The sequence below is a fragment of the Gavia stellata genome, chromosome 2 (genome assembly GCF_030936135.1).
Source record: "Gavia stellata isolate bGavSte3 chromosome 2, bGavSte3.hap2, whole genome shotgun sequence".
NCBI lineage: Eukaryota > Metazoa > Chordata > Aves > Gaviiformes > Gaviidae > Gavia > Gavia stellata.
In genome coordinates this window covers 66,765,203-66,789,753 of record NC_082595.1, presented here as the reverse complement: position 1 = coordinate 66,789,753, position 24,551 = coordinate 66,765,203, and the positions used below count along the sequence as shown (strand labels likewise).

General features: G+C 39.8%; 1 protein-coding gene across 1 annotated transcript in view; it reads right to left on the bottom strand.

Moving 5' to 3' along the window:
* Positions 1 to 22,520: 22,520 nt before the first annotated feature.
* Positions 22,521 to 24,551, bottom strand: part of SIM1 (SIM bHLH transcription factor 1) — a 47,651-nt gene continuing 45,620 nt past the window's right edge. Inside the window, exon 11 of the mRNA XM_059835604.1 lies at positions 22,521 to 23,251. Coding sequence (XP_059691587.1) covers positions 22,521 to 23,251 — 731 coding nt within the window. The remainder of the gene's footprint in view (positions 23,252 to 24,551) is intronic.

Genomic DNA, 24,551 nt, shown 5'->3' with positions numbered 1-24,551 from the left:
ATTATTTGATACTTCTTAACAAAGTGTTCCCTGTACATGTCCCGTCTGAAACTCATTCTTCACTCTGCTACAAAACTCAGCGGTTAGCTCAGCTGAACTAAGAGGTGAAAGAAAGGGCAATCTGCCCTTCCTCAAATGTACTAAAAGGACCATTTAAGTTATAGATATAAAATCATTACCGCTGAGCATAACATAAAAGATTAAAAAAAAAAGAAAGGAAAAAACTGCCTTGATGTCAAGAGTTTTAGATAAGTATGCAAAGTTAGATGTTTGGGAAACCCAAATAATCTAGATACAATTAAAAAAACTCTAAATACTATTTTAGACAATTATAAGACTGTGATTGTTGTTCTAGTTATGGTCAACTTGTACTAAATTATCCTACTGCACTTTTCAGAAAAAAACATTAGTGATGTTATGATTTAATAAGAAAATATTCCTTTGTACTAGCATACTTTTAGGAGGTTTACCACAGAAAAGAACTTAACTTTTCATCAGTTCTTGATGGTTGGAAACTATTTGACTTCCTCAAACCATCTTTGTAATTCCTTCAAAGGAATTATCTGCACAACAAATTAATTGAAATTGAAGGCTGCACCAGCTGAGTCAGTTCATCCCAAACTCATTATCCCTGCAAATAATTCTTCTTTTGTCTCATACAAAATCTCGAAGTACCTGCAGGCATCACAGTGTTGGTACAAGGGCAGCCGTCAGTTTGTGGCTGTATGAAGAGGCTTCATCCTGAAGCTGTGATTCATAAAGTGATTCATACAGAAACGTACGCTTCTTTAACAGCATTATTCCTCTAATAGCACTGCTAATGGTGGCAATCTCTGTCCAAGGTGCTTGCTCCTTGCACCACCATCCTCTCTCCCCTCCAGCAGCTGCACAGTAAACCAGACCGAGGAGCTGATCCAGCAGAAATACAACTTTCTCAGTTAGGTAATTTTCCAGCCATATCACAGCTCTGATCCAGTTCTCTTCATGGTTATCCAGCAGAGGGATATCTATCGAAGGATGGGAACCGCTTAAGCTGGTTTAACATTGCTGCTGCCAAATGCTAGATTGGGTTTTTTTTACTAATTTCTTATCAGGGAAGCTAAAGCATTTTCTGTCGGTATAGGTTAATGCTACACTAAAAGCTTGGCCAAAGCCCAGTAGTGTACTGAGCTAACTGCTTATCCTCTGGACAACTGCATGTGGTTACTCAGGGACATCAGCATTATGACCGGTTGAGGACGAAAATGGTCAGGAAACAAAGGGGAAAGCACCTTTCTTGTCAACTCAACTAGTGAAATTTGAGGTGGGAGAAAGAGGAGAGGGAAAAACGGGGACTTGGTTTAAACGACCTTCCAAGGGAAGCTCAGACTATAAAAGCAGGACTCCAGACTAGATCCTTCTTCATAAATGCAATATAAGCATATGAAGCTGAAATAAAAGGAGGGGGTCTCATTAAAGAGGCTGTGGTTGTCTAAAATTTTGTCAGCAAGAGCATGAAGGTTGGAAGGAACCTTTGATGATACGCTGCTAAATAAGTCTACCAATGGCTTTCTTCTCACATTTATTCACCTGTTTCCTTGAAGTTTTCAAATTGACTAGAGGAGTGAGTGATAGAGAGGATGAAAAGAACCTCTGTATTTGTTTTATGGAAACATTTGTGCTATGGAAACATTGACACTACCAATGTCTTCAGTGAGCTCAGTAATGAGTTGCTAAAGCAAAGCAAAGCAAATTTTAAGGCAAATGTGTAATTCAGATTTAGTTTCCAGCTCCTTCTGTGTCGGGAGCTTTTAGAACTGAAGTTAAAGATCTCCTATATCACAAGAGAATATAAGTGCTGAAGAGATACACAAATCTTGGTATGAACAAATTGTCAACATTTTTAACAGCAAGTATAGGCAGAATATATAAAGAATTATCTTGAGAAGTAAAAGAATAATTGATCTACATAAGGACACTATGAAAAGAAGCAGATGTTCTGTCAATGAAACAGTATTGAAGCATTCTGCACAAAAAGTATACTGTAAAGACAAACACACATTTAAATCTTTCTTTTCCATTAAGATCTAAAGGCTCTGAAATATTCGAGTCATGCAGACTAAGTTATCTTGGCTTTTTACAAAAAGTTTACATGCAGCTATGAAAAGCATCTGCTAATTGCAGACACACCAAAAGGCCCGGTATTTAGACTTCTTAGAGATTTTCTCACCATGATTTTTCAGAAGCACTTTATCAGACTCTCCGTTGCTTAGTATTTACACTGTACTTGGAGAGTGCACGATGACAAGAAGCTATGGAACCATGGTGAGGTTTATGGCCTTATACAGAAAGCTGGACTAGATCATTACATGGTCCCTGGCCTTGCAAGAGGAAAAAAAAAAAGTGTTAGAATCTCATCCAAGCTGTTGGAATTCCCTTTTACACAGATGAGTTTAATACCCATGCACTGGTTCTCAAAACTATTATCCCTTACTTCAAGGAGGCTGGGAAATTTGAAACAAATGTAGAAACAACAATTACAAAAATATATACTAGCCAGCTGGAAAGGAAATGTGAAGCACTCTTATGTGCAGAACATGCTACTACTACTTCTTTCCCAGAATTAAACACAAAGCAAACAGAAAAAAGCATATTAGTAAAGTCAAATCTGTATTATCTAGCCTGTGGGTGACAAAGGAAAACAGATCCTGGCAAGGTGGCTGAAAAAAGACCTTTTTGAGGATTATTATGCTGGATGTTTAATGAGGAAGAAACAGAAGGAAAAAAGTTTATTGCAAACTTCCGTTTATTTATATAGCCATCTTTTCCTGGCTATCCACATCAATAAATTTTCTGGAAATAAATTTAAACAGACTGAATAACATTTCTCTGGAAATGTGAAATATTATTAAAATTATTAGTTTCCGTAATAAAGACCCAGTGGGATTTTTAATATTAATACACATACAATACAGTTTTTCTTTCAGCTACTATCCTGAAACAACTCGATAGGGACTCTGCTTTTTCTGTTTAGCTAAATGGAACTTTCTCTTATACATGTCAGAGGTTGACACCACACATTTCTGAAGACATCTTTACAACATGGAGAATCTCCCATCAGCATCTTATCCTTACCTTGGCAGTTATAGAACTTTGTAGTTCAACAATGTGAGAGAGACTTGATCTTCCTTTCAATAGTCTTACGTTTAATTACTGCACCCTGAATGTAATTGCTAATCATATGAGAAGACAGTTCCTCCTTCAACCCTCACAAACGGTTGGTGTCTTATCACTTCCTGAGCACAAATCTCTGTGCTGCTACCTCAGCTCTAGGTTCTCTCTCAGTTACTCAAATTATGTTTTCCACAGAGGCACACAAGTCTCCCTGAAATAGGAGTTAGTGCACCTCCTTGCCAAAGAAATGCAGAAGTTTGCACAGCTATTTGGAAGTATGTGATATTTACCTCACATAACTACTAATATATTTCATCATGGTTTGATAGGAAAGCCATGGGGAAAGTTCTTCACTGGATATAAGCCAAAGCTAATTAATTTAGGAATGTGAACATAGTACCATAAGATAAGGCAGTTTGCAAACTTACAGTGCTCTCAGCCTACAGAAAATGCTCACCAAGAGGTCATTCAAAGCAGTTCATCCATTGCTGACCTCGTTAAGACCATACCCACAGACAGTAGGCCTTGTGTAACTAGCCCTTAAACCAGCCTAGCTAATCCAGGCAGATGGTTGAAGGATCCAGCCTCATGAGGACCCCTGCACAACTGCAATAGTTTATCATAGCTGGAGAGTCAGTTCTCAAGCGGGGGGAGGGGGTCCCTTTAGAAGAAAGGGGAAAACAAACATTGCACTCTGCAAATGGAGAGAATACATTGCGCAAAGAGTTTGGAGAGGCAAGCCTTGTGCTTTAAAATGTGAAAAAAGGGTGCCAGCTCAAAAATAGGAAACATACTCTGTTCTGGGCTTGAGCCTGAGCTCCACAGGACTTACAGGTGCTAAGAACATTTTACACTAAAAGCTGTCAAGGGACGATGCTCTAGTTGCTAGCCAGCTTTTGGGGAAAGTCAAACCAGTGCTGTCCTAAATTTTCCTTACACAGTTAGCTTTAAAAAGGGGGTTTCCTCCTCCTGCTTTTAGCCAGCGAGAATTTTCTTTTTCATAAGGGACATCAGGCCTGTTGGTGTGGAGAATCAGTTTGGGGAGTGTGAATGCTGCTGTTGCCAGCAGTCCATGGTGCTGATGGAGAGATTTATATTTGAATATGGTCAGTGTCCTCAGCCTGCAGCTGGAACGGATTATTTCCAACATTTTTTGAAAGGTCAGTTGGTGCGTTTCTGTGTCAGCATTGTCAAGGATTTATGGACAGTAAGAAAAGGTCAATAATGCACACAAAATGGCCTGCCAAAATGAGTTGTGATCTACTAGTGGGTTGTTGCCCTGCAAAGTTCCACTAAACTGGAGATAACATACAGAAAACCCACTTGTTAGTTTACCATGCTGTTTGGCAATTGCTCAAGGTCTCCTGCTGAGCTATGAAAAAAGTGGTACTAAAAGTCACAACAGGAAAAATTTTAGTATATATCATCTTCATGGTCCATTTTTCTTTCATGTGTTTCCCCATAATAATGTAGTGTTTGCTGGATTTTCATGGGTGTCCAGGGTATGCATGTTAAAAAGAGCTGATCGTATTCAGAGATATATTTGCCATTTTACATTGTGCTACAGGATCCTTAACTGTGAAATATTTTAATTAAAAAGATGCTGCTGCCTATCTTTTATTAAATTAAGAAAGGAAGAAGTGTGGCAGGTTGATATTATGAGGGGGGTTTTTTAATGACTAATGAAAAAGGCTGGACTATGTTGTCACATTTTACAACAGTAACCGACAATGGCTGCACATGAGAAACAGAGTGCATAGATAAACTTCCCCGCCATCCCTGCCATCCAGATTGCATCCAGACCATCACATGTATTAGCAACTGACTGACCTATCCTTCGTCGGTTTGGACCCATTTAGCTTTTGGCTCACAGACAAAATCTATAGCTCTAGCAAATACAGAAGAGGAGGACTGTCTAAGTCGCCTGTCAACACCCACAGTAACCCACTGAGCTCAGACCCAGCGCAGCAGCCTTCGTCACACAATGCTCATTCTGCCATGCTAGTGGTAGCATCATTCTCACAAGTACTGTTAAAAAACATCAGCCCCCAAAGCAAAGATGTGTGATGAGCACCGAGCTACTCCTGGGACAGGGGCTCACCAAGTCTCAGAACAATTGCCTCCTCCCAAGTTGTCACTTCCCCTTGTGCAGAGAGACAAAACCCAGACTCCTCTTCTGTAACCCAGCCAAAAGATCCTGCGGAAAACAACAGAGTATTGTTCCTCCTAAAATCCTTCACTATTTCCCTAGGCGTTTGACAGTCTTCCCCTTCAGCTTTTTCCTGCCTCTCTCTGAGCCACCAGAAAAGGCGCCCTGCTCTGACACCTCATTTTGGCCTTGGCTGAGATGGCTGAATGGCTGTTTCTGCTTGGTGACTTGGTCACAGCTGCAAAAAGCCAAAGGCCCCCAACTAGAAAACCCTTTTGGGACATGCCGAGTTGGGTGTCTGTGACCTGTTCCCCAAACAAGCGTGTAGAAGTCAGCATAGCTATGAGGTTTTGCATCAGATGAAAGGCCCTCCCTCAACCTGCTTCTATTTTATTGCTGTTACTAGATAAATTATGGAATTATGTGAAAGAAGAAATGAAAACAGAAATGGCTTTTTTTCTTGTATATCAACCATTTACTGTTACCCATTTCTGTGTCCTATAGACTTTTCAAGGAAGCCAGATAAACTTCGGATAAGCAATCAGAAGTCTCCTGTTATGCTTTCATACTTCAGCTATTGTTCGTCCCATCCTTCTAGCATGCCCTAGTGTGGCAAACCACTGTCCAATAACTAATATGTTTTGCGTCACGTTAGAAATGTAGCAAGCAGGCTCACTGTGGTGTTCTCGCCATGGGCTCACATCAGGCAGCAGCGAAATGGAGAGAATAAACATGGAGAGAAGCTACTTTTAAATCTCAAAATAGAAGTTCATTTTGAGTTTTGTTCATCACTGGGATTCATTCCAATTTTAATGAAACAGAATTTCTCGGTCATATTTCCACATTACATTTCCATCTTTCATTAAAGTAGAGCCAGAAAAGCACTTAAGCACATGCTTAAAACTTCAAAATGCATTCTGAATGTATTGCCTAATTCCTGTGATATTTTTGTTCACTGGGGGTCTTCACAAGTTCAGACTAATACTAGAAATTGGCTTTGATTTAGATAAAAGCATTCTTGTCCTAAATGAGGTCAAATACAACAAGGCCAAAACCTGAAACCTTCACATATGCTGGGGGAGACAGACACTATCATTCTTCCCTATGCTCACGCAGTTAAAACATTGGCCAGTTAGATGCAATATGAAGAGAAATCACTAACTTCTCTAGCTTCCTTGCTGCAGACAGCTGCTCCACTTGCTGGCTTGTGGACTAGGTTGGCTCAGATGCTAGCACCAAGAGCAATGACTACTTTCAGCAGGGTGACTTGCTAAGTACAGTGCTATCCAAAATGAGCTTTAGAAGACTAAAAGTGGCAGCGTAGCAGTTCTCCTATCCAGTTTTGTTGTTGTTGTTGTTGTTGTTACTGGCTTCCCTTTGTCAAAGAAAGGGCATTTTGTACCAGAGGATGTTCTCTCAGTCATTTCCCCTTTAGGGACCCCCTGTCTTCACATAAAAGTGCAGGGTTTCCGAAGTGGTTCATGAACAACAGGCCAAATTCTTAATGCAGTTTCAAAATAGTATTTTCTTCAGTAGTCTTCGTGAGGAAGGTGCAGCTCCCAGAGAGCAGGAGCAGGCTATTTTAATACAAAGGAACTCAGACCTTTAAAGGGATTCAAGCTGCTCTTTATATCTTCCAGAAAGCCTTGCTCTGAATCACATGCTCCCAGCGTCTGCTGCCTATTCTCACCTATTCTCCTTCTTTCACCTGGGGAGTTAGGTAATGTCTGGCCCAAGTACAATAAGGCCCCCACCCCCTTTAAAGGCCATCTTATTCTAGAACAACATTGTTTATGGATTCCATATGGTCTACCATTAGTGTTATCCTTGATTCTCTGTCTCTCACTTTCCTCTTGTGCAATAAAAGAAATGAAGTAACACATTGTAAAAGAATGTGTTTGCAAGATAGAATAGACATCTGCCTCTCTCCTTTGGAGGCTGCTGCGAGAGTACAGTTGCTACCTATTTTGCCAATTTGACCCCAACATGTCTAGGGCCTCTCAGAGCAATTGTGCGTGAACACATCAATCTGCTCATGAGCAATAGCTCTGTGTCTGAGATGGCCATCGATTTTATTTTTTTGCACTGCTACTAGCACACTTTGTCCAAAACCTGCACAAGTTATTGTTGGTACTGTTACAAAAGATGTTAAGGATCTTTCAGGGAAAATGTGACCTGATCTTTCTGGAACATTTTAAAAAATGTCGTCTTTCTTTTTTTAAAGCAAATATCATTCTTCCTTTGAGCCAGCAAGCCCTGCACACCCAGGCAAGGCCAGGAAGAAGTCACGTTTCCATTTTCAGAACTGAAGACAGAATGCTTTGTACATTTCTAAGAAAAAACAATCCACTTCGACTCGACCACATAACTCGCCTTAGATCTGTCTGTGACAGCTTAAAAATTAGTAAGGATAATTTCATCAATTAAAACCACCTGCTGTTTGATTTATGACAACTGTACGACATCTAAGAATCAGTGAGCACAGTGGATATTGTCAAAAAGGCTCATTTTGCCTTCTCTTTCTCTTTTACACCATCTTAAGTCAGGAATACCCCTGGTCAATTTGCCACAGTTACTCTGCTGTAAAACTGCACAAAGGTGGACGGCTTCTGACTGTAGCGAAGGCAGCCCTCCCACCTTACACTGGTGCGGCTGAGATGGGAATCAGGCACAAAGGCTGCAAAACTGGTCTTTAACCACACACTTGGTGCCCTGTCAAGCTTAATAGCATTAGGAAATCTGTTTGTATGTCTCATTTCATTGTCTGCTAGCCATAAGGCCATTGTTTAAAAAAAAAATTGATGGTATGTGTTCTCTTATCATCGCGTGGAAGAGGATATAAAAATATAAATAACCTGAAGGCATCTGTCTTTCTGCATTATTTGAGAATAACCTCATCTTAATGAAGATATAACAATACGCTTTAACAGAACCTGCGGCATAGACTCTGAAAGAGAAATTATTATCTCTCTTCTATTTCCTAAGTAATCTGACTTGAAGACAGGTCTCCTTGTGTTACTTCCCAGACGTAAGACAAAGACTATTTTAAAAACACTGTATCTACTCTTTCCTCTTCACTGAAGACCTGGTGTTTCACTGGTTACTCGGGGAAAACTTGCTGGAGTTGGTGAAATATTTTTGGAGTGAGGTATGTAGAGGTGGGCATACTTGTTATAGTGCTAAAATTATTTTTCTCATGCAAAAGATAACCAATCAACTAACACAAATAAACAAAAATGTACTAGTTGCCAGCAAGTCCACTGAATCTTTCTTTTTAAGTTAGAGGAAGCTTAAGTATCTGCGTTCCTGCCAACCTTATTTCATGGTCTTCTGTATATCCTTCTACACACATCCATCAATTTCCAGCCAGAATTATAATCATTCTGTAGTTCTGTGTGCCACTTTTTTTCCTTGTAAGCACCTGAATGACTCTTGCCTTAGTCTTTTTTTTCTCCGCCTTCTGAAATCTCTGTAATCTGAATTTATCTACAAGGTCAGGAAAAAAGTCATTTCAAATCTGTGAAATCTATGGGAGAACCAAGAAGTTCCCTCCGATTGTCTTGCGATTTTGAGAGTAAGACTGGCCAAGACAGTGACTAGATCCTTCACAACTGCAGCAGCCAAGCAATAGATACCCACTTTCCAGGGAATGGAAGTATACAACTGGCAAAGCATTCTCCATTCGCCAGAAGAGGAAGCCCTTAAGAAGGACAAAAGACTGCATATGGAATATGGTGCAGTGGGAGGGACGCTAAAGATCTTAACCTAGATGGACTCATATAAACATTGCAAAACCTCAGGTCACCTCAGGTGCTTGTTATTTTTTTAATATTATTGCTTCTGACGGACAGTAGAAGTGAACTGGAAGAGTGTGTTTGAAAACCCATATGTATGATGTACTTACACCAAAATGTAGTTGAACCTCTATACTTGTAAGGATCTGCTCATCATTAGTCTGGGACTGATTTTTGGACACTATTTTTTATACTGTTTTATTTGAACTGGATTCTGGTAAGGTCTTCTTTTCTCTAGCATACTCAGTGCAGTGTAATTTATACTGTTATGCAGATGCTGGATCATTTGAATGTCCTTTCTTTGCACATAATTTACACTGTCTGTGGCAAATAAAAAGATAAGTGCAATCCATATTGCAAATGCATCTTACCATTGTGAATTTGCATGCTTTCTCCTTGTTCTTCTTCACCTCATGGAATTTATGTGGTCATTGTAGCAATGTCTGATATCACAGTGAATATCCCTTATCAGTTGTGTTTTGAATGGATAGTATCAAAGTAACTTTAAATACAACAAAATACACTGTTCTGTGAGAAGATAACCCACTGAACCTCACTCCCTAAGGTCTGGTGTCTTGTGTCCAAGTTTCCGTGTTCTGATGTTGTGTAAGAGGAAAGCTTGTGTTTCACTTTAATTCAGCTGCAGCACAGAAGGTCTCTTGCCTTTCTGTAGCATCCTATTTTTACAAAAATTGTGAGAATTTAGACTGACATCTCTTTTGAAAACTTAGTTCAATTAGGCTGAAGAGTTGCAAAGATATTAGGGATGAAGTGACTGACAGATGGACAAAGAGACAATGCGGTTGCATGAGCTTCATTCTCACAGGAAACCATGACAACTAGAAAGAGAGATTTGGAGATGTTTAGCTGGAACATGTCAGTACAGCTTCACTTACCTCAGTGAGCTGGAGTGACCTGCTGGGAATCTGAGTGCTAAAAATAGATAGTAATTAAAATGGAGACACTGGGCTGGGCAAACTCTACCTGGACGCTCTCACTCCTCTGCACTCCCTTGTAATGCAAATACGGTGCAATTGAATTTGAATGAATTCTTCATATATTCATAAAGTAGCATGTTTTTAAGTGAGCATCACAAACAGCATTTTAAAATAGCCTTTGTAAAAGTACCCTGTAATCAAAATACAGTACGTTCTTTTTGGCATAAATGAAAAGTTCAATTGTCACTCTTGACTTTTTGATATTATTTTTATAACACTGCAATTCCGGTACAGGAAAAACAATGCTATGTAAAAAATGGGAATGCAGTTTCTCTGTATATTTATTTTTTAATCACTTTTCCATCTCCTTCTGATAAACTACCAGAAAATGTTTGCAGTAATTTCTAATGCTATGAAGTATCTGTATTTTGCCTCTCCCTATGAAGCCATTACCTAATCAAGCACTGCACAATAAAATGAATAAACAAATACCAAAATATGATCCATCGATACCATGTGAAAAATGAAAATATTAAGCAAGTTCTCTTTAAAAAAAATTTCATGTGATAAATCACAGCTTGTTAAAAAGTCAAATTAATGAATGTTTTTAAAGAATAGAAGCAGAAAACAGAAAACTTCAATCCCTTTTAAATTCTCCCCATAAAAAAATAACCTCTTCAATTCATTTGATGCAGTACATTAATCAAACATTATTGATTGATATACAGAATCTCTGACATGCTGATGTGGGAGGTGAGGGAGTTGTTTAAACTACAGAAGTCTTTAAAAACTTCCCTTCCCCCAGCAGGGCGATCTCAGGTGGGATGTTAAATGTATGCTCAGCCACTGCCTGCAAGAAGTCACTAAAGCAAACACTGAAGCACCTTGGTGAAGGCAATTGCAGCCTCAATACTGTCAACCGACACTTCTGCTCAGTGACCCTCTCAGGTCTTAGAAATGGTCTTTTCGGATTCCGGGTCTTGCCATATTGATTTTAATCAGCAGCTTTTCCTAAGAGCCCCACTTGGAAATAGCCCTGCCAGAATTTCTACTCTCTAGCCCAAGTTTTATCTCAGGGTTTTTATTCACATTTGACATCATTCAGCTAAATGACAAGGGGGGATTTTGTGTGTGTACTTGTTTCCCTACCCACATTTTTTTTTAATTATGTTTGTTTCGAACATGAGTAAATCTCTCTGTTTACTTACGCTTTCACTCGCTCCATTGAGGGAGGCACACTGAGCTGCCTCAAGTGTTGTTTTCAAAATGTTTTTACATTTTTGGCCACGCTTCAGTGGGACCAAAGTATTTCTGTCAACGACTTCATTGATGCCAGGATTTTACCCCTGGCTTTTGAATACTGGAGGCGCCCCGCAGGAGGCTCTCGCTCCGCTCAAATCCCCCTGCTTCCCTCTTACCCCTTCCGGAGCAGCAGAGGCTTCGATGGCCCGCGCACCCCCTCGGTGACGCCCTTGCCCAAGGTGGTGAGGGGCCGGGCAGCCGCTGCTCTGCACCAGGGCACAGGAGCCGGGGCTGAAAGGCAAAGAGTGGGCAGCTGCCATGCCATCACGCCTCTCCCTCGCGAGAGGCTGCACCCACTGCATCGCACCTCCGAAGGCACGGAGCAAAGCAAACTGGGGGGATGTAAAGTCGCTTAAGCCACGTTTGCACCTCCTAAAGTCTATAGCTCTTGGCATAAATTAGAGCTGCCTAAAGGGCCTTTTGATGGTTAAGATTTGGGAGGGGGGGAAAAGGGTATTTCAGAGAGTAAAAAATTTTCAAAGTTTTTCTCTTTTTCTTTTGTTTTTTTGTTGTTTCTTTTTTTAAATGAAGAAAGCTATCAGGAAATCCTCAGCAGAAACTGAGAATGGGTTCCTGATGGCTGGATGGATTTTGCCAAAATCCATTTTAAGGTTTACTTTGAGTAAGCTCAAATCAGGTTGCCATATGGAATTCATGCAGCAGCCTGACCTAGAGCAAAACTGAACAAAGCTGAGATTATTTACCAAAATCCTAAACTGCTGGCTGTTTTGCATCTCTCCCACACTGGATCTAATTCCCTAAGTAAATAAGCACATATTAAGTTAAAAACCCAAGTTAACGAATCGGCCAAAGAGTTGTACATGAGGTAGGCTATTTGATGACACACAAAACACAACCATGGGCCAGCGTTCATGCCTCAGACTGTCTCAAAGCTTGCTGGCACCTGCAGTTTAGCATATTTACTGCTGTAGCCGAGAAGATTGATCACAGGAAGCCAAAGCTGTTCGGTTGAAAAAAAATAAGAATCAGCTGTTTTCTATGAGCAGTCTGTCAGATAACCAGCCTAATGAAACTGGGAGCATTTCTCTTGAGCTCAAGAAACATTCATGCTGGAGAGGATCCTGGAGTCATTCTAATACTTTGCAGTTGTTTTGGAGGTTAAATAGAAGGCGGCACAGAAGAAAGGCTCTGCCTTTGTGATTAAAGAAAAGGCAGAAACATAACATCAAAATGTACAGTTGTGCCCTGGACTAAAATAGACATAACACTAAGACTGTATTTTTCACCTCACTGGTGCGGTCCAAATTGAAAACACAAAGGATGCCTTTCACTGGCATTCTTTAAAAAAAAATGACACAACTGTCCCACAGAGAAACGAGACAGACAAGACACGGTCCTGCTTTTGTAAAAATAATTCATAACCTGATGAAATGTCTTGTGTCAGAGTCAAAACCAAGAAGCTTCAGATGAAAAACGGATCTGACTCCTGTTAGAACTGCATAAGGTGCTCTGCAGTCTCAGCTCTCCCTGTCCTGGACTCCAAATGGATGCAAAGGTAAAAGGAAAGCAGCAAAAGGCTCAGCACACACTGATCCTAGTGTCCTTCGACAAGACGCATCACCAATGTGGAAAACACTGACATTCACGCATGGGCTTTTGTCTAGCTTGTACATACAAATGCGGTTTCACGAGCCACCCCACTGTCAGTGCAAAATGGCATTTCCACATAAGTTGCCTTATCTGGTTGCATGCAGGCAGGACTCCACTGGGCAGGCATTTATTCTGCTGTGACGAGAATAGTCTTCTGGGTGTTCACTCTGTTTTTGCTGGACAGTGTGGGAGAAAAAGCATAGTTTCACATCTTCTGGTGCCTTCTTCCTTTCATTTCTTACCACTGGTGAAGTCAATTGCACAGGAGAAAGGTGGCAGCCTAACCTGCTTTACCTCACAAACCAAACGATACTAATGTAAAAAAAGCATTTGTAAATGTTGGTGAGATGCTCACTGCTATTTCAGCCCTCCTGCACTTGTAAACTCTCTACAAGCCAGAGGGCCATTGATTTTATATGTGACGGACACGCAGACAATCATGTGAGGTGGCACAAATCAGTGTAGCCTCAAGGCTGCACTAGCCGAGCCCAAGAGGCTGACCAGTTCAGCACTACCTCAAGCTTCAAGGGAGATAGAAGGGGCCATAGAAAGATTCCAGTCTGCCCTTTGAAAGTGAATCAAATGATCTCTGGCACTACATCTTGAGGGGAAACTGAAAGCGTCCAGCTTAAAAAAGGACCTTAAGTTTTCTTCACCATTTTGTCCTGTTTCTCCTTATTAAAAAAAAAAAAAAAATCAAGTAAATGTAGCACATTTGATAATGTACAAGTTTATCTGTTTGCAACACAGCTTTGGTACACTTTCCAAATACATCATACTAAAAATTCCTTGGAATATTGCTGGAAATTAAAGATGGCTCCCATATGACGTTTACCACCTGATACATTGGGTACTATATAGTGGAGCTTATAGTCAGTTGAAAGCTTGGAATTTGCTGATACTTTCTGGTTTTTATTTCCTGGGCCTCAGTTTATGCTCTGCATTTTATATTAATATTATTTTTATTATAGAATATTTTTATTTATAGATCAAAAAAGTATAGATAACAGGTGACAGATATAGATAGCATGATGAACAAAGCTGATGACAGCTCGTTATAATAATGAACAAATAAATAATAATGATAAGATGAACAGTAATAATGAACATTTAATTATTTGCATATAATTCAATGCATGCTTAGACAAAGACCCAATTTTTAAGTTTCCCGCTTAGGTGCATCTGATAGTAGCTTTTGTTGTTATTTTTGAATACAGGCATATGTCCTCTGGTTTCAGTTTTCATCTTTATGTTCTGTTTGCAGGCCAAGAGTGATGATGTTTTCCAATGCAGCTAAAGTAGTATGTGTATTTGGTATGCTGAACGCATCTATCATCTTTTGTCTGTAGCTTTTCTGAAAAGTTCATCACCTCCATTCCCTCAACCAATAGCTTTCTTGTAGCAGAACTAATGCCTGTGAGAAAAAGATTGCAGGGTCCTCAGTATGGCATTTTTATACCAGCTGTATAAAGAAGGGAAAGGGAAAGGCGAGTGCAAGTGATGGAAACTATTGCCAGATAGTCCTTTTCCTCATGAAAAAGAAAACACAATTTTCAGGATCATCAGAGGACACTTGCTGGGCAAGCTAGATCACCGGATTTGTGAAATCACAGGCCAGGGCTTGAGGCAGAAGGGAGGAAAAGGAAATGGAAGGGATAATGCCTGAGGGAGCCAAAAATGAGAGGGCTGTGGGAGAAAGGCAAAGACAGACTGTGGGCAGAGAGACATGTCTGCGAGGACGAGCAGGCTTGATGCTGTTGAGGCCCAGCTGTTTCCATTCATACATAGCCTTGCACCTGGCCTCCGGACCATAGTCCGGAGTGTTGTGTGCATGCCTAGTGAAACTCCTGTTAACATCCATGAAGAACCCATGTAGTCTGTTGGGCTTTGCACTGTGGTGGATAGCCCTTTTTATTCCCACAGGCACCCTGGGCTGTGTAGCAGCAGGCTATTTGTGACCTTTTGACAGTCAGAGAAGCTGTATCAAATGAAATTGCTGATGCCGAAGCCTCTGATGGCCACCATATGGGGATAGAGGAAGTTCCTGATGGTATCACACACTTTTATTACAATGGCCATGACAGCAGATTTCCTCAGTGCAGAGCAATTTGCCAATGAGCATAGGAGCCAAGAGTGAATAGAGACCAGTGGGCAATGGGTACTATTTATGCACTAGAAGAGAGACTGGAGCATGCATGGATGTTGCAGGACTTTCAGCACACAGCATCAAGGATGATACTCAGTTTTGTTGCAGAGCTGAGCATGGATAAACTAAAACTACTCCTGTCCTATGGAGGACAATATGGTCCCATGAGTGCCTATTGATCTCAGTGTCTCTTATTCAGCATGGGCTTCAAAGGCAGTGAGGCAGGTCAATAACAGGCATTTCTGAAACCCCTCACCCATGTATTAAAGAAAAAAAAAGAAAGAAAGAAACCCAACACGTGTTTTGCACAGCTAAACAGCATCGTTTGGGGAAAAGATGACACCATTTCCTGCCTGCATGGAGAACCAGGACCAAATTCAAGCCAAGGAAAGGGGAACAGCCTAAACTACCCCACAGGAAATGCTAAAAGCGTGAATGCCGTTTAAACATCTAACTCTGTGCTGCAGAGTATTCCCTAGTCCCAGGAGCATCTTAGAGAACTGAGTGCCTGTGTCCATAGAGGAGCGAAGGATCAGTGACACAACTGAATCTCTGTTTTATGCAATTAATTTACTTGAGACTCAAAACTGACTCCTATGCATCTCGCCCCCATCCCCACTGCTTTTGTGTTTTGCTCTGAGTCTTATGAATGGAAAATATGTAAGCAACCACTTTCTCACCTGAGAAAGCTGCTTTCTCATCCAACCACAGCGTCAAGCTCCCACTACTCTCTGACACCATCAGTCCCACATTTGTTCACCAGCAGGGAAGAGCCTCAGTGAGGCTGCCTGAGAAGATAGGGTTTGGTGGCTCAGAGAATGGTCTAGAAAGCGTGAGCTGTGACCCTGAACCCTCAAGCTCAAAAGGACCTAGACCCCAGAGCAGGCAAGGGTTGCAGCGGCTAAGCTGCTGCACAGTGGCTCAGGTTATTATGGCTCGATTGAACTGTACAAGCACACAAGCACAAGTAATAGCCAGCTTTCAGGTCTGAATGCAATTTAGCATAACTGCTCACCTATTCCTTTGTCGTAATACTGCTTTTCGTCTAAGTGTAGTATTTTTAAGCACCTAAGGGGCATCATGCTCCAAGTCAGCAAGCTGATTTAGCTGAGGCACAGGGTGGTGGATGGCTTCAAGAAACATGGCAGACCATTCACAAAGTAGACAATCTTAGTTAAGCTGCCCCTGTGAGTCAGCTCTTCCTGACAGAATAGTATTTGAGCAGATTCAGACATCTTTCTTAAATGGGGTAGCAGTATATTATCAGTGTCCCTTCATATTTGATAAACTTCATTCAAGATTCAGAGAGCACTTAGGATTCACAGGAATCAAAACAAATTACTTTTCCCATGTCCCCTCCCAATTCTGAGAAACACTCTCATTAATTAAAATGAATTCATGAAAATGTATCCTATATAGGACAATCCTTAGTTTAAAAATGTAGAAAAACAGACAAAAAATTCCATATTGGTAGCTATATTTTAAACCAAAAAAATCTTCACATAATAAATACATCTTATGCACATTAACTTCAAATTTACTTCAGAAAGCTATTTACAATATAAATAATTATAAATGGGAACACTTTGCAAGATATTGGTGACATAGCTAAATTGTGTTTCCTACATTACATTCCAAAGGAAAACTTCAAATTACAGATGTTATGCTATAATGTCACTAGACCCTGTACATTGAAAGGCATGGTATTTGAAATGCTGGCAATCTGTGTCTTTTTCTTCCATAAATATAGCCCACTGGTTTAAAGCAAACATGAAACGCTTCATTATGTCTCAAGTGTTGTTTTTTTTCCAGATTAGTATATTTTTTATGCATTGAAATATTTACCTTGGGAAAAAGTTGCAGTACCTTAAAAGTACTTTTCTTAATAGACTTTATTTCCTTAGAAATGTAAAGGTGCCAATGTTTTATAATGTGTAGGCAAGACTATTTCTTGCATTTCCAAACTTCCCACTGTATCGGTAGCTGAAAAGAAAAAAATGCATGCAGTCCAAACTGCAATAAATAAAAATCTTTGAAAACTCAATTTTGAAATGTAGAACAACAGGAAATCTTGAGAAGTCTGTGTGAGAGGGGAGTTAAGTAGTGAATACAACCAGACAAAAAGCTTTGTTTTTTCCTGTATTTGATCTTTCCTTTCAAATACAGCTTCATAGATGGAGTCATAAATTATCTCTTTTCAGAAAGGGATGTATTCCTAGCAACTTAGAGCCAGATTTATCCACAGATATATGTATACATAAGCTGAATGCCACAGTGAAGTTGAACCTCACATCATTTTTTTTTCATCAATAAATGCTCTAAGGAAATGTGAAATGGGATCACACTAGTACTCTCATCGTTCTGAACAGAAGACTACTTAATTTTTTGATGTTCAGAATAATAGCTTGGTAAAAATACTTTGCTAAACCCTCAGCTACACCTCTAGCAGGCTTTACTAACACCAAACTGAAGGGTTACAGAAAAAAACTGTGGGGTTTTCTTGTTTTGTTTTTTCTGTTGTTGATTTTTGGGGTTTTTTTTTGCTTCTCAGTGCACACAGCCAAAATATTTAACCGTCAACACTAACTGCAAATAAAATAAAATAGGATCTCCTCCACACTGTGCAGGTCTCTGGAGCTAATCCAGTATACCTACAGGAAAGCATGTTCATCCACCATTGTTCCTAATAACAAAGCCTGTATTGCCTTTAGACTCTTAGGTGTTTTAAATAAGCTTGGAACTCAGGGAAAGGCCAGAGCCTGAATCCATTTGCTGCCAGACATTAGCTGTAGCCACCTTAAAATAGACATAGCTAGATCTAATCCTGGAACTGTGTGCTATAATCCTCATTATATACAGCTTTGTATGCAGAAGATCTGAAACCAATGCGTATGCCACAGCTTTGTTCCTTGACTGGAAGGTTAACTGACCTTTGGAACAGCCGGTCTGATTTTCCAGGGTGGCTGCGCCTTTTCCAGAAATACTATGTGACCTTTTATTTTTTTCCAACTCACTCAGGATGTTCACATAAATGAACATATGGTGGTTAACATACTTAGGGACATTAATGAATAAATGCTGCATGTCCAAAGATAAAAATGAGATTCAGATAAGAGTGATTAAAAGAGTTTGAAAGAGCAGAATTTCACTGTGTAACCTGTGGCAGTATTGTGGACACATCAACAAAAGCCATTTAAAGCTTAAGAAATATTTCTGGGGCTCTTCAGTGCAAAAAGATGCACTCATTTTTTCAAAGTGTGTATAAATAACCTCTATTATAGAAACAGCCATTACAGCTATTACCTTCCATAGTTTCCATACTCACATCTTGAGAAAAAAAAAAAATTACAAAAAACCCCCAAACCTATTGCCACTTCACAAGTCAGCTTTTTTGCCCTTACACATATTAAGTAGTACCTTACTCCACAAATATTCCCATTTAAGTCAATGGGACAAATTGCTGAGTAAGGTTCTTTTTCTAATTTAAGAATTGCTTTGCAAATTTGTCCAAAATTACAAACTCCATGCCCCTGGGGTGCAATTTTGCATAAAGAAGAGAGGGGTTTTTTGCTTCTTTAAACAAAAGAGGTATACCAAAACCATAGTGCACCATCCACTGATACCAATAAGAAATGGTTTGAAAGAGTTGTGGTCACTCTGTATTTGGAGTAGCTACAAAATATTAATTTGGTGTTAATAGCAAAACAGTATTATGTTAGAGAAATGATGCAACACAGCAACATATATTGTTTCTGTTCCAAAACACAAGCTATATACCTTGTTTAAAGTGATAACCTTTAGCTAATGTGAAACATTTGAAATGTATTTGGTACAAATGCCTTGCATTTTTCAATTCTGCAAGATATCTCATCTCATCTTATCTGATTTAGAAAAGGAAGAAACAGAAAGAAGATTATATCCTTGAAGGATACTAAATGAAAATTTGAATTAAATAAATAAGTAATGGAAAAAATAAGCTTTATACCATATTGAAAAGTACATGTAATATGAGCTGCAGCGATATTATATGCTATAATTAAGATTGCGAACTTGCTTTCATGTAGCATGTAGCATGCGGAGTCTATGTTTACAACATTCAATGCTTTCTGTCAATTAAGAAGAAAATCCTGCCTATCTAAAGAAGCAGGATGGTACATTAGCTGACAAAAGGCATCTGTCTCTGTCAGACTTTGCTGAAGTGCTAAGGAGCGCCAGTTGCTGGAATCCCATGAGGGGAGTGAGCATCAGCCTTTGCTTGTAGCACAACGTGGCTGCATGTACAGACCTCTCTACTGATATATTCCATTCATTACAGTGCATTTTGCTGCATTTGTCATTGTAGTGAACTGGAACTATTGAAAATAGGATAAATAACTACAGTTTGGGAAGGTTTATTTTGGGATCACAGTAAATAAGAATGGGGAATTTTTATTGCATAGCACACTGGCTTTTTTCCTAGGTGAAATCATATAGAGTACAAGCATCTTATATTGTGCCTGTTTGTTTTGTAAGTCTTCTATTTTTCAAAAGTGCCTGTCAGACCGCAAATACAACAGTGCCCAAACTGTGGTTTCCTGACTACTTGTGGCCATTAGACCATAGCCAGGGAACTCCAGCTGGTCTGCAGAACTCTATTGCCTTCTAATTAATAGCTTGATAACAAGAGTGCATGGTGATTCCAAGAAACTTGGGTGCTGATAAAACCCCATTCATCCAAACAGTTTACGAAACTTTTCTGTAATACAAAATAATATTGACACTTAGACTTATTTTTACATGTACTGGTAGGGATAATATGATATTATGTACCGCTACTCTAATTCGCTTTGCAAAATTGTATTTTAATACTGTACAATGAGACTCCAAATACAAGTTTATTCATATTATTCATAGGAATAAGTGAAATAAATATGTATCCAGAACTAGATTTATCAAAAATACTTTCTCATTCCTATGCTTTAGGAATATATACAATTGTTGGGCTGAAAGAAGTCCATTTTGGTCCATTCCTTCCTCTGAGTTAACAGTTGTCAATGTTTTTCTTCCCCTTGATTATTTGTCTTGTTTTCATCTTAAAACAAACAAACAAACAAAAATCTCTAGCTGCTTCTCTTTATGACCTTTGTTATTCATTTGGCAGTTAGTCAAATAACTTCTTGCCAAATCATTTTGTTCTCATTTTGCCTTGGCTAACATTCAATGCCCTGTCTCTCATTTCTGCCGCTAGTTCAAATAGTTTTAGACCATTATTTATCTCTCCTCTGTGCAGAGCTTGGTGCACACCAGTGACATTCCCCCTTACTCTTTTCCCTCACAAAGATGACAGACCCAGTTTATTTAAAGTTTTTATTAGATCTTTCAGTCTCTTTATCTTTTGCTGAGCTCTGCTCCACCTTTTCTATTATGAGCTTTAGATAATAAAGACCAGACTGTGTTGCTCTTCCTTGTGTTCAACGTACATTTCACCAGGAGTGATCACACTGCAGTCAACAAAGATTGCTTATGGAGTAAGGTACTACTCAATTCAAGATTCACAATCTGCCTTGGAGTGATCAGGACTATACACAATATTCCAAGTTCAGAGAGGTAATTTCCTCTGCTTTCAAGTACATCTCTACTTACGTGGCTTATAATGTTATTATTTAGCTTTTGCTTCTGATTAGTTTTATTTGAAAATAGATATTTTTAACCCACCCGTAGCATGCTGGTTTATATTTAGTCCCATTGATGACTCAGTCCCATATGTCAAGCTTCTTAATGTTACAAATGAAGCTAGACTTAGTGCTAATCTCATTTTAGTAACCACGTCAAGTCCCCTTACCTCCACTTTGGTATAATAGGGACCGATGGTCCTGCTCCCGTTTACAGTCAACTTTGAGATGTCATATAAATGCCATACAAAGAAGGACAGGTCTAGCAATTGTGCCTACAAATGCCCTATTTTACGTCTTTTAGCATATGTTTTCTATTTACTCTTTTCTAATCAATTAGTGTCTCTTTGTTCGTGAGATTATTAAAAATTGCAAAAAATTTCTCTGCCTCTTTTGATGTCTTCTATAACTCTAGGACAGGCCCTGATAATATCAGCATTCTTAATACAATTTAATTTCTTGGAACCCTGATTTCCCTCAGTATTTTTTAATGTACATATGACTGATTTTGATATCCCTAATATGTTCTGATATTCATTAAATTTTCTGCTGCAAGCAAGAAAAGAAGGCATATCTCTTTTTCAAAGCCATACCTATTACTTTACTGCATGTCAGACAGAGTAGTTACAATTTTCTATACTTTAATTTAGTCCAAAACTTTATCAGAAGTAGGACAAACCACCATACAGTTTTTGTCTATTCTCGCCTCTCATATTTTTACACTTATGCAATTGCCTCTGTATTTTATAGCAAAATTTCCATGATTCTATTGATTTCCTTCTGTGTTTCAAATTAATTCTTAATTACTCAGCCACTTAGAACAGAACCGTTTTTCCTTATTTTGTAATTATTACTAAATGGCATACATAGCCATAGGGTTAAATGTGTTTATTTTGGACCACTCCTAATTCCAACCTGTTCTTCCTGTTCCTCCAGACAATTTTCTTCTATTTCACTCCATTACCCACCTTGTGCAACCTTTCAAAAATACGAGGACAATCTCCCATGTCTACATCAAGGCAACCAAGCCCTATGTATTTCTCAAAACTACACTGAGAAAGGCCCTTTTTCTTTCAAATACAGTAGAAATAAATATTTGATCATACTAATCATAAGGATACTGCTCATTTGACTCTTTTCAAATCAAGCATATGTAAATACCTATGCATGTGAGTACACAAGGAAATAACAATTCGAGGAGTTGTCTCTTCTTTCTCCCCTTTTTGATTTTGTATTGGTTAGCCATGGATACTTTATACCATGGAACAGCATAACACACTTGGCCGTTAGGGAATAAACAGATCACCAGAAGTACACGTTTTGATGTGTATTTCGAAGGAACACTTTCCAACTTTCTGCGTAAAAATAGTGCACAGCAGTTTTGTTGGCTGGGACCTGTGGGGCACATGCAGTTCAGAAGGTCTGCCCTTGGCAGCGTCTGCAAACAACCACCTCTTATACAGTGTGCGTAAATTGCTCTGCTAGCCTGCCCCAAGCACTGCCTGCCTAGACCTTTTCCATCCTTCATTCCTCCCCTTGCATGGCACCAACTTTGAGTTTAGCTCCATTCACTCTAACTCTGCATGCCAGTGCATTTTTATTTTTTAAAAGTAATGTGTGTTAACTAACTTATCACCCCAAACCTTAGGTTATTCTTTCTAGTGCACTGTGGTATGTCAAATGCTGGTAATGACAAGGGCATGAAAACATATAATATCTTCCAATTAGATCTCAAAGGTTATTTTTTAAAGCACAAAAGTTTTTAGAAAAAAAGTGTCAGCTTCCATTGGTTATTATAACAGATGTTCCCTTGTGTCCTTGTGCTGGATCTTGCTGCATCCTTAAGTGAGAAGTCACATCAAAGTGTGATCCATTACAGCCTAGTGAATAGTTTCTAATGGTTTCAGTGTCATATAGATGCTCCAGGGCATATCCAGTTAATGTGTAAGCATGCTTATCAAAGTACTGCCTGTGGGAGCTGTAATAATTTGGAGAGGCTGCTGGGTGGTCCCCTGGGGTTTGATGAGGGGACATGTCTGAGTGCAGGTAGTCTTTAGCTAGTACCAAACTAGATTTTGATATTCGGTCAGAATTGGGGCTGCTTATCCTAGACAGTGTTGTGGGGCTGTTGTCATAGTCATTTTCATGTGGACTCATAATCTTTCCATCTCGTTGCTGGATGTGTTCACAGGGAGGAGTGTTGGCAACCGTCGGGACGCGGCAGACATCCCCTGCCAACTGCTGCTGAGGGTAGTTTGCAAAACAGATAGCATGCTTCTTCCCTGTGCCATTAATGGAGACCAGTGGATCCGGTGTCGTTTTTCGCAGCTGTAGTCTGTTTTCTTCCTCTTTAATCATTTGCTGGGTGGCTCTTATTAGAGTTTCAATTTTGCTGGGCTCATGTGGACTGCTCTGATATTGCTCAGTACGGTATCGGTCGCCTGATTCACTGGCAGAGCCAGGATCAGGTGAGCTAACGACACTGTCCTCATCCCAGTGTCCTCTCCCTAGGGAAGAGAGAAAGGGGACAAGCATTGAGGTTGAAGGAGGAAAGCAATCTTGAAGAGCAAGAACTCTGAACCTTATTTTACAGAAAAAAAAAACCAAGACACAGGCAAGTGATTCGTAATGAAGTCACCAAAAAATGACCATGATAGACCCCTTGCTTTTCAGTGACAACCTCTAGTTTCCAGTGTCTGCACATGGAACAAGTAACACAGCTGAAAATGTACAAAGAAGAGATCTAAGCGCCTCAACACAGGTATCCAGTGCCATCTGAGACGCTCTAGGTTAACCAAACATCTGCGTGGGCCCAGCACCTATGGCACCAACTCTACAAGAACTCTGTGTCTTCTGGAGCAGCTAGAGGCCAGGCAGGGTACCCTAGGGCATGTCAAAGTTCCCTGAACCCCAATGCTCAGGCCCCTGACCCCTCACTACCTCTTCGCATCAACAAAGTTTGAGTGAATTGGGATGGTGGAGAAAGGAAAAATCTCAAGGAATTACAAATGTAGATCATTCCAGCATGTCTTCTTAGGCCTTTCCAGGAGCTAAAACATAGAGACAGCATTGTGGAATAGTTTGTGGCCCTGTAGTGGCTTTACACAGGTTACACAACAACAAATAAATACAAGTAATGAAGTTGTTCTTTAGAAGCATAAGAACCCACAGCTGTTAGACGGGGTTGCTGTAAAAATGTGATGTCGTACCCCAACGCATAAGTATTTGCTGTATAAAACTTTTAGAATGGGAAAATGTAACTATATTCTTACCCCTCTTTAAAAAATAAGGCACATAGACATATCAGAGAAGGTGTTCAGCTTGCATGTAGCTGAAAGGACAGAATCAGACCTGTCAATCCTCACTAGGAAGAAAGTGAGTGACCCCCAAACCTGAATAGCCAACTAAGGCCACACTATAATAAAGGGCTTGATAAAGGATTTGCTGAGATATGTACCTGCAGGAAGGCACGTGTTGGACTTGCACAAATTACTTAACGATGCCTTTGCCTCAGCACATACAAAGACCTCTTTGGGGTGAGGCCTGTTGGATTGGTTGACAGGACGCCGCAAAGGAAACCCATTTTCAGATTAGCACAAGTGGTTCCCCCCTGCTCGGTGTTGGGTCAAGGCATACAGATCTGTTTGGGCGGCAGACCACTACCACTGTGTTGCAAAGTTCATGACCAAAATCAGTGACGGGCTTTTATAATAAACATATCCTGCCGTTTGTAGGTGGAAGTGCTGCACTGTGGAGTATCTCATGAGCATAAATTTATCCTTCACATGCTCTTAAGATCTGAACCCA